Source organism: Coptis chinensis, chromosome 6 (assembly GCF_015680905.1).
Source record: "Coptis chinensis isolate HL-2020 chromosome 6, ASM1568090v1, whole genome shotgun sequence".
Classification (NCBI taxonomy): Eukaryota; Viridiplantae; Streptophyta; class Magnoliopsida; order Ranunculales; family Ranunculaceae; genus Coptis; species Coptis chinensis.
The window spans coordinates 40,035,844-40,046,242 of record NC_141461.1 but is presented as its reverse complement, the minus strand read 5'-3'; the positions used below and the strand labels follow the sequence as shown (position 1 = coordinate 40,046,242).

The following is a 10,399-nucleotide window of genomic DNA, read 5'->3' as shown; positions in this document are numbered from 1 at the left end:
TCATATAGTCATCCTGAGTGACTGGAGATGCTTTAAATTTGTCCTGGTATAACTTAACAATGTGTTGTTTAATCTGATCCCCCTCCTGGTTCATAAGAGAAACCCCCTCCTCTGTTTGAAGTTTAGTGCTTAGCACAACTCCCTATCTAAGCTTGTAAATTAATGTTATGGAAGTATTCAGAGTTTCTATCGCCATCCTCATCTGTTATAATTCTACTTTTCTATTTCAGAACATTAGCTCGGTTCTCCCTTGCACTGTCCAACTAGACCTCCTTAAGAATAACTTGCGAGATGAGTACATCATTGTCAGTGTCCTCGGCAAGTAATTGTGCACTTATTAGTGCTTCCTGTGCTTTTCTAATTTTGGTGTCCACATTCCCAAAAACCTCATAGTTCCATTTTTTGATGTCTTTCTTGAGTCTTTGCAGCTTCCTCATTATTCTCAATAAAGGACCACCTTCGATAAATTGGTTCCAGCTATGGGTGACCAGCTCCATAAAGGAAGGGTGTGTGAGCCATATTTTGAGAAATCTGAAAGGAACATTAGTAGGTTTGGGGATGCTGGGGGAGCTTCCAATGAGGGGAGCATGATCAGACGCTTGTCTAGCTCCAACAATATACTTCCAACCAACATATTTCAGATTCCAAGCATCATTGAAAAAAACTCTATCTAGTTTTGAAGACACCCTGAGAGGACCTCTTCTGTTATTTGACCAAGAGAATTTTAATCCCTTGAAATTGGCTTCAATGAGGTTGCATGAGTTAACAAAGGTGTTAAATTCCTGCATTGCGGTTTTGTTAGGCAAATTGGTGCCTCTTCTCTCTTCATACCTGAGAATCACATTAAAATCTCCTACTATAAGTCATGGACTGTTGTTATTCATAAGCTTAAGTTGATCCCAGAGCCTTTGTCTGTGCACTAGATAGCAGTTACCGTGGACAAAAGATACGCGCACATCATCTGCTATAACAATAATCTGCTGGTCAGAAGAATTGATGAGAGTAACTTGGAGGTCAACTCTGTAAAAAAACCCAAATGTTACCAATTCTGGCAGGGTTGTCATTATGGAAGCAAACATCATGGTAGTTATTGCTAATATCATTCATAGATAAGAAGTCCAGCTGAGGCCTAATAAGTGGTTCATCTAAACAAACTAAATTAGGATTATAAGACTGAAAGAGTTCTTTTAGTCGATCAATGCCCTTATCTTTTCTTTCACCCCTTATGTTCAAATATATGATCTTCATTGGAGAAAGGGTTGAGACACACCTGGCCTTGTGATCTAGTAGAAGGATGTGAAGCAGAATCTGGAGGATATACTTCAACTTTCTTTCTTCTTACTTGTTTTTTTTTTTTTTTGGCACATCTAGCACTGTGATGGTGGCATTATCTTCCACCTTATCCGCCTATCTTTGAGCCACTACTGAGGCTTCTGCTGCCACCTGAATCTACTCTTCGTCCTCATTTGACAGAACCTTAAAGGGGTTACTAGTGCTCAATAGTTCGCTATGAGTGCCTAGGACATTGTTCATTTGTAGGTCCTCAAACACAACCAGTTCTAATCCCATAGGTGCTTGCACACTAGGTAAAACATGGTTGTCCTTTGATGGTTCCAGGGGTTCTTCACTAGCAAGAATTGGTGGGCCTTCAGGTATGACAGGTACTCCATCTTCCATAGTGTTAGGAAGCACCACGGTAGCCGGTACTTGTACAGGGACAGCTGAGTTTTCACTATTGCCACTCCCAGAACTGGTCAAAACTGAGTTACCTCTGTTAATGACAACCTCCTTATTTTGTTGTCTCTATCTTTTCTTTTGTCTCTTGGACATCTTATCATATTCCGTAGCTTTATCAACCACTTTTTTCTAACTACTTTGTTTAGGTTGTCTCTGGCAATTTTCTCTTGTTCCTTCTGAATGTGTCTACATTCTATTACCAAGTGGGCAACAATTTTGCAGTTGTTGCAAAACTTTGGGAGCTTTCCCACTCGAACTTCTTGCCAGAATTCGATGTTCTGCTGCTCTACTTCTACAAGAATTTGATTGGGGATTATTTTTGCAAGGTCTATATCCACCTATACATTGGCATAGTACCCCATATCACGTTCAATAGAGTTTTTATTCACCTGTATGGGCGAACCCAGTGTCCTACCCATAGCCATCAGGATATCCACTTCCCAATACTCCATGCTTAAGCCAGGAAAACGAACCCAGACAAGAGCCGAAGAGAGTTTATGTTTTTCAACACTAAAGAAGATATCCTTTATCGAAAGGGGAAATTTTGGCCTTGATTCCCCACTGATCAACAACAATTTGCCTAACGACTTCCATTTTCAAGTCCTTAAGATCAATACGTCCCACCAGAGCAAACTTGTAGAAGTCCAGACCTTTTTGGACAGAAGCGAACGGAATTTTGATAGATGGTGTCTCACCTTTCATAGAGGGGGTGGGGAGGTCACCTAGGTCCACCGTTCTCTTAAGGTTTTCCTTCGCTTTGGCAGCATAGGATACCTTTTGTGTTGTTGTGGTAGTTACTTCCGTTGGAGGAGGTGCAACAGCCAAAGGGGTGGAATTATCTCCATTAGAGAAAAAAAAAATTGATTTCTTCTAGAGCCGAAACCAAAAGGTAGCGAAGCAGAAGACATGATTTGTTGCGAGAGAAGCAAACATCTATTGATTCCTTTCCCTTATGAACTCACACTGTTAACAGTGGAGAATTTTACCAATAAAAGAAAGAAAAAATCCGATAGATTAGGATAAGAAATCTAAACCTAATATAATTTGCTAATCTAAGTAAGAAAGAGGACACTAGATCATTACGGCAACTAATTAAGTTATACCACAACTGGTCACCCCAAAGATAGTCCCCATTGTTTTTCTAACAAGGTCCCAATAGCAAAGTCCCAACTTGATTATGGCGCAATTTTTAAGCAAGAAATGAGTCCACAACCCCCTGGATTCCAATTCAGTTCATATAAAACCCCTCATTATGTCCATACTCCATACCCATAAAACTTTCTCGTTTTTTATCATTCATCAAAGAACCTCCTCTTTTTCAAATTAGAAATCAGAATACAGTCTAATTTTGTTTTCCCTAACTTTTATTTACTTCTTTACCCTTTCAAAAAAAAAAAATTGGTTCAGGTTAGATTAATGCGATTTATCTTCTCACTGTTTCACTATTGAAGAAATAAGAGTTGACATCGAAGAAATTTTTAATTTTTTGAAAGATGTGATTTTGAATTTGCTAAGTTCATCTTCAATCTGCGAAGTTCTTCTTCTTCTTCAAATAGCAGGTTATTTTGAATCTGCTAACTTCATCATCATCTTCTTCTTTTTCAAATGGCAGGTTTATGTTGAATTTGCTAAGTTCATCTTTCTTTTAGTTTTTAATTTTTATTCTCTCTTATATTTTTTTTATGTTTTTTTCAATTTTTTTGCTTAAAATTGGTCTTTACGATATGTAAATTTATTTCGCATACAAATCTAACTATGCAAATTAATTAACTTTACATATGTAAATTTATTTTTACATACAAACATCACTATGCAAATTTAATTTTACATATGTAAATTGATTTTTAAATACAAATGTCACTATGCAAATTTAACTTTACATATGTAAATTGATTTTTACATACAAATGTCACTATGCAAATTTAAATTGACATAAGAATTTTCGTCTGCAAATTTGTGTTTGCATAGTAATTATTTTTAGTAATTATGTTTTTGCATACAAAATTTAGCATGCAACACAAAAATTACATAAAGAAAAGTTAGTTTTGTATAAAAACCACCTCATTTTGCATAAAAAATAAGATTTTATTTTTTGCTTTTAAAGACCACCTCATTCTCCCAAAAAAAAAATGAAGAAGAAGATATTATTTTAATTTTGAAATTGTTTTTCTTTTTATAATTTTTAAGCTCAGAAATATTTTATTGGTTTGATTGGTTGGTAGTGTGGTTGACTATTTAGCTAGTTTGGTCATGGGATCAAGTCATCGTAAAACACAATAAAAAAAAAATAACAATTCTAGAGTACACTCTCTTCTAGGTGCGTTGGTTAAACCTATTCTTGATTAAATACTCTGCCATATAATATACCTTGTCGATTGCCTAATAGAGGGTCCAGATGTGATGTGACAGGTACAACCTACTCAAGAATTTGGTGAAAAATAAAGTCTGGTTTGAAAAATATAGAGGGCATTTTTGTCTATTTCTGATTTTTTTTAAAACCACAACACAGGTATTTAATACAGACCTTTTGGTACGACGAAGATTTATCCCAAAACCTGAACTTTTAGAGCCTTCCAATTACTGACGTTGCACTGACAAATTGCTTTTATTTCCACATTGCCAGCTGTCAGAGTGTCAGCTCTACTAAAAAGGCCTTTTTCAGCTGTCAGCTCTAGTCAAAATTCTAATTCTACTTGGTCGCTAGCATAACTGTAGCTCTCAGCTCCATGTTCCTGATTTTGAAACACGTTCTTTTTAACAAAGTTACAAAATGAAAAACGAAAATTAACTTTTGATAACCAAACCCTCCATAATATTATTAGAGTGTGTTATGTATCGAGAGTAGTTAGGTCTTTGCACATTTATGTAGGTTTAGGTTATGGTATTAGTATAAATACAAAGTTTTGTAATAGCTAGGTTAATCATTATATCCTGGTGAGTAAAATTGAATCAATTTTTTTCCGGTTGGCGCTGCCGCCCGACTATAGAAAGTAATTGTGGGTATTGTTTTCGCATTTCGTTTCCGCTGATTTGGTAATTGCAATACATAGTACTGTTGAAGGATTTGGTATGGCTGTGGTGTAACTTCAGTTAATGTTGGGCGAAGAAACGTTTGATTGATTGTCAGATCGAAATTAGTAAGCCATGGGTTTTGATTTCAGTTCTTTAGCATTTGTAGATCTTGGGGTGCTTGAATGGGGTGATTAATGTGATGTCTAGTATTTAGATAACTTTGATTGTTGGTGTGAACTGGTGTAAATCTTGTGCTTTGGTGTGAACTGGTGTAAATCTAGCATTGATTGTTTGGTATGAACGTGGATCAGTTATTGCTATGCAAGTGTTTGATTTAAGTTCTCAGTGACTATGAACGTGGATTAGTTATTGCTATGCAAGTGTTTGATTTAAGTTCTCAGTGAAAATTTCAACTTGGGAATGGTGTACATAAAGCGTGGTCCTGATGGATAGTACATAAAACGTGGTCTTGATGGATAGTAATTTCTGGTTGTTTCTGCTTCAAGTTACGCATCTAGATGCTCAACTTGAGTGGGGGTAATGTTATGGATGTCGGCAGATGGTGTAATTTAGCACTCGATAGCAGTTGGTAGTGGAAATGGTATGGTTTGAGATTGTAGTTTGTGCTGGTTGCACTTGGAATTAGTGGTAGTATTTGTAGTCGGTACATGTTTACACCATTTGGATCGCAGTCAGTACTTAGTGTACAACATTGAAATTGTAGCCGGTGTTCTTTCCTTCTGCGTAGCTGGTACTATTGATTGGTAGTTGATGCCAATGGCAATGGTAATTGATGACAGTGACAGTGACAGTGACAGTGACAGTAATAGTGGTAGTTAATGACAATGGCAATGTAGTAGTATTAGCTTAATGACTAAGAAATGTAGTGTCTTTTGTTGGCAAACTCTTGATGTTTAGACATCATGAGTTTGAGTGGGGTGTTAGAGTGTGTTATGTATCGAGGGTAGTTAGGTCTTTGCACATGTATGTAGGTTTAGGTTATGGTATTAGTATAAATAGAAAGTTTTGTATTAGCTAGGTTAATCATTATTGAATGCCGATAGTTATCACATATCTCTATAAATAGATGTCTAGACATGAGATCGAGAGAAGTGGCATAACAACATTATAGCAATGACCACCCACCAAGCAGAAGTACGAAAGTTTGGAGAAGAAATACTTCAACCCATGTGCCCATCCTCAGAATGCCTTAATAATTCCCATCTCTCCCTGTGCATTCTCGGAATTGCCGAGTCTGAGATCCCTATTGATGTAGATAAAGTTATGGTACCTCTTAGGACTGATCTTTTGCGCGTTAACTCAGGCTTTTCCTCCATTGTAGTTAGAAAGAATGGAAAACAATGGTGGAAACGCGTTGAGGTCCAGTTTGAGGACCATGTTGTGATCCCTACTTTCCCTCACGGCCTGTCCTCAGAGTCCTACACTCAATATTTTGATGAATACATGTCCAAAATAGCTTTGGATAAGTTTCCTGAAACCAGGCCATTATGGGAACTCCATATTATCAAGTACCCTACCCGAACTGCAGCTGGTACATTAGTGTTCAAGATGCACCATGCACTTGGAGATGGTTTTTCCATAATGGGTGCACTGTTTTCTATGCTTAAAAGGGCAGATAATCCTTCCCTGCCTCTTACCTTTCCTTCTGTTTTTTCAAGATTAGAAGAGAAAAATAATATATGCAAGAGAGGCTTGAGCATGGTTTCTGGGTGTGTCAATACTGTTTTTGATTTTGTGAGTAGTATGATGCATACAGCTTGGTTTGGAGACAGTCAAAGCGCTATTCGATCCGGAACTCATTCTGTAGAATGTTTGCCAGTGCACACTACAAGGATCACATTCTCTCTTGATGATATTCGCCATGTTAAATCTAAGATTGGTGTAGTAGGTTTTCCTACAACTCCATCTCCTCTTTCTTGTTTACTTTATTTAATATTTAGTATCATTTTAGTGGTTACATGAGAATTGAGAAAATGGAATCCAAATTAGGCCCACTTGTTTTATCCTCTTTTTGTTATTTCCATTTTTTTGTCAAATATTTAGTGAGCTTTCCTTGTAGTTTTTTTTATTTTTGAAGAAGCTAGAGGTTTAAGCAGACCTCAACTTGTATTGATTACCTTCTTAAGTACAAGGTTCCCAACATTTCCATTTCTACAAGAGCATATGCTATACAGTCATCTTGTGACATTATAGCTATCCTTGGGTTAGACGAATCATTTTTCTAAAATTTTTCCAACAAGTCATTACTACATTTTCAATTTTCATTCGATGGTCAGTAGTAGAAGTAATGTACTGTAGTGCGACCATGGCCCCGTACCATTAATGTTTCTGCACCTGAAACTGTGCATTAATGAGACTTTGCTGATTAAGGAGAATGGTCCCCAGTAGCTTTTCCCGTGATCACCTCTATAGCTTGACCCGTGGTCACCTCTATAGCTTTTCCGGGAGTTTCCCTAGTAATCAAGGAGAAAGACTTGCGCGTGTATGGTAAAAAGTCCAGTTTTCAAGTGCTGCCATTTTTCTTGTATTAGACAAGACGCAAGCTCCATTTTCATCTTAAAGTAAAACTACATCTGGACATGTGGTCAGGTGTATAAATGTATTTCCCGAGTATGGATCAAGCCAAGTACGTCCTACTCATTCAATAACTTCAATAAAATATATATCCCTGCATTTTTTTTAATTTTATGCAAGACACGTTTTATTTTTCCTCGAGCTACAAATAATAAATTGAATCCACATAAAGTGATGAATATAGTTGTTTAAACCTTACCACTTCTCTTACTTACACTGCACAATGGTTTGATTTTTCAAAATATTAGTTTTTAATTATATGTGTTCTAATATGAATATAATCCGATCCCCCTTCCCTCATACTGCGCATTTTTGTTTTTGGCCGTGTGCAGTCTGTAAATGATGTTGTTGTTGGGGTGATATTTTACGGCATCCATTTGTACACACAAACGATGGATAAAAATCCAACTACATCTCGCAAAACTGCGTTGGTGTTGCTAAACACGAGAATGTTGATTGGATACCAGACCATTGATGAAATGCTGATGAAGAAAACGTGGGGAAATCAATTTGCATTCATGACCATACCAATTCCTTCTTATTCTGCTACAGATAAAGTTGATCTCAAGAAGTTCATTTTCCTAGCCAGAAAAATAATAAAGAGGAGCAGAAGCTCAATGGCTGTTTATCTCAATGCCATGCTACTATCTTTACTAGGACGTCTAAAAGGTTCAGAGGTTAGTAAGTAACTTGGAACAAATTGAATTTAATTAAACAAATATATATATATATATATATATATATATATTTATTTATTTATTTATTTATTTATTTAATTTTCTTTTAAATGGACCAGGCAGTATCTAAGTTTGTGCACTCGCTGATGCGGAATGCAAGCTTCACTATCTCGAATTTGGTTGGGCCAACGGAGAAAATGGCTGTAGCTGATCACCCTATTAGTAACATTTACTTCACTGTTGCAGGTGCACCGCAGGTAAATTATCAGATCATCCTTAACAAATTAAGCACTTAGCAAGTGTGTTTTCATTTAATTTTGGTGATCAATTTTGATGTTGTTTTACTGGATTTTCAGAGTCTTCTTTTTCTTGTAATGAGTTATATGGGAAAGCTGACGATCGTGATCTCAGCAGAGAAGGGATTTATTGACTCACAGCTGCTTGGTTCTTGCATGAATAAAGCTTTTAAAAAGCTTCTTGAAGAAACATTGATGTAATACACCCTGAATTGAATTATGTATCCTTATTCATAAATATTCTAAACAAGGCAATAAAAGTACATTTTATTCTCAATCAAACTCAATTTTGACCAATTCAACTCAAATTTAACACTTTTGCCTTTGCTCATTTCAAAAGACACAATCCAAATCAAGCATTTCTCTCTTTTCTCTCCTTGTCCTTTTGACGTGATTTTGGTTTTTGTTTATTTACCACATGATTTTATTTAGATATGTGTGATCATTTGGAACGGTTGGATCTTAACAAATTCAAAATAAAATTGTACCTCTATTTTTTTTTAACACTTTTTCTTCTTCTTATCTAACTCTCTTCACGCACAGTTCATTAAGTAGCAATACATTAAAATAATGTTAGCAACTTTTAGTAATTTTTTATGTAAATTTTTTTTTTAAAAATCACATGAATTTCTTAAGAGTAATTAAAATTAAGAATTTTTTCTGAACACTGATTTATATGATATAAAACTTAATTACAACCATTTATATAATATCAAACTCTAAATATACTTGAATCAAATTAAAAACAAAATAAAGCAGACAAGATTTAGAAGACCAGGATTTAAAGCCTAATTAATAAACTAAACTAGGATTTAAGAATCCCCAAAAAAAATTAAACACTCATAATTTTTTTTTTTTTAATCAGTCATCAAACTAGAAAACAACAACAAAATAAGAAAATCTTCATAATCTTTATCATCATTCTTATCATCATGTTAGTCCCTCATTTATAAGATGAAAGAAGACAAATGAATTTGGCAGGAAAAACTATAAGGCGAGAAAACAACTAACAGTAGTAAAATTGCTGATATACAATGCAAATGAGTTTGTTAGTCTCTCACTTGTAAAGTGACAAAGGACACAACGAATTTGGCGGAAAAATTGTTGGGTGGGAATAATTGGGTGGAAAAGCTGTTAAGGGGGAAACATCAAAATATCTATATTTTTTCTTACATTTCTCATTATTAATTCATTTTCCACATAACTTCTCTTATTTTCTTCTACTTTTCTTTTAATCCTTCTCTTGTTACCCACTTTCCCCATTTCCCATTTTCATTTCCCTTACATTTATCTTCTTCATTTGAATAACTCATTTCTCACAATTAATTATATTATCCATTTTCAGTTTTTGTTCATATATAATTCACATAGAATAAACAAATATTTTTGTCATATTTTTGTTTGGTTGTGCTTGTATCTTCATCATTCTTCTACAAATATCCACTTTTGTTAGAGAAATGAAAAAATCAGTTTAATAACATGTAAAACCCATAATTTAGTTTAGCTATACTTAAAAATTGTACAACAAATGATAAAGGTTTTACCTTTGTGTGTTTGGCTACTATAAAACCTCGTCATAGTTCCAAGACATTCAAGAAAGGTAAATTGTCAAGTAACAACTTTGTCAAAAGGTATTCCCAATCTCTCTCATTTTATTTAGTAGTTCGAAGACGTTCAAGAATTGAAGGGTAAATTGTCCAATGGAGAAGAAAATTTCAATGCAATACGTTAAATTGACAATGAGCATTTGATAATTGATTGTAGGGTATGTATTTTAGAAGAACTTGAAAAGTGAACTTGTGTTTTTTTCAGTACATTTTGTGTAAAAATTTTCTTGACTATAATGTATGAATCTGGTAGTTACTTTCAAACAATATATCAACTACTTATATGATTTTTCGCACTGAACTTGTGGTGATTGCTTATTTACTTTTTTTGTTTATTCTTTGGGATATTAAGTTTCTCCAAGTTGCCACAAAATATCTTGGCGGATGCCTACTATGGTAAGATTATTACATGACTTGAGAGGGAATTTGACTTGTCCGATTGTTAGAAAGCTATTAGAAAGCTTACAGTCTCGAC

The 10,399-nt window shown here is 35.0% G+C and overlaps 2 protein-coding genes across 3 annotated transcripts; one reads left to right on the top strand and one right to left on the bottom strand.

The window, feature by feature from the left end:
- Window positions 1–263: 263 nt before the first annotated feature.
- On the bottom strand, window positions 264–788 carry LOC147492954 (uncharacterized). Its single transcript, XM_086567704.1, has one exon. The coding sequence runs from the start codon at window positions 786–788 to the stop codon at window positions 264–266; it is 525 nt and encodes a 174-aa protein (XP_086423830.1).
- Window positions 789–4,301: 3,513 nt separating this feature from the next.
- On the top strand, window positions 4,302–8,599 carry LOC147492953 (wax ester synthase/diacylglycerol acyltransferase 4-like). Of its 2 annotated transcripts, none has more exons than XR_015199602.1 (4): window positions 4,302–6,654; window positions 7,677–8,021; window positions 8,145–8,278; window positions 8,378–8,599. XR_015199602.1 is itself a non-coding variant. In XM_086568551.1 (4 exons), exons 1-4 carry the CDS (start codon window positions 5,884–5,886, stop codon window positions 8,516–8,518), a joined length of 1,395 nt encoding a protein of 464 aa, XP_086424677.1. In that variant the 5' UTR covers window positions 4,302–5,883; the 3' UTR covers window positions 8,519–8,599. The 2 variants fall into 2 exon arrangements, 1 of the variants encoding a protein (XP_086424677.1); XM_086568551.1 differs by having other exon boundaries at window positions 8,141–8,278.
- Window positions 8,600–10,399: the final 1,800 nt, after the last annotated feature.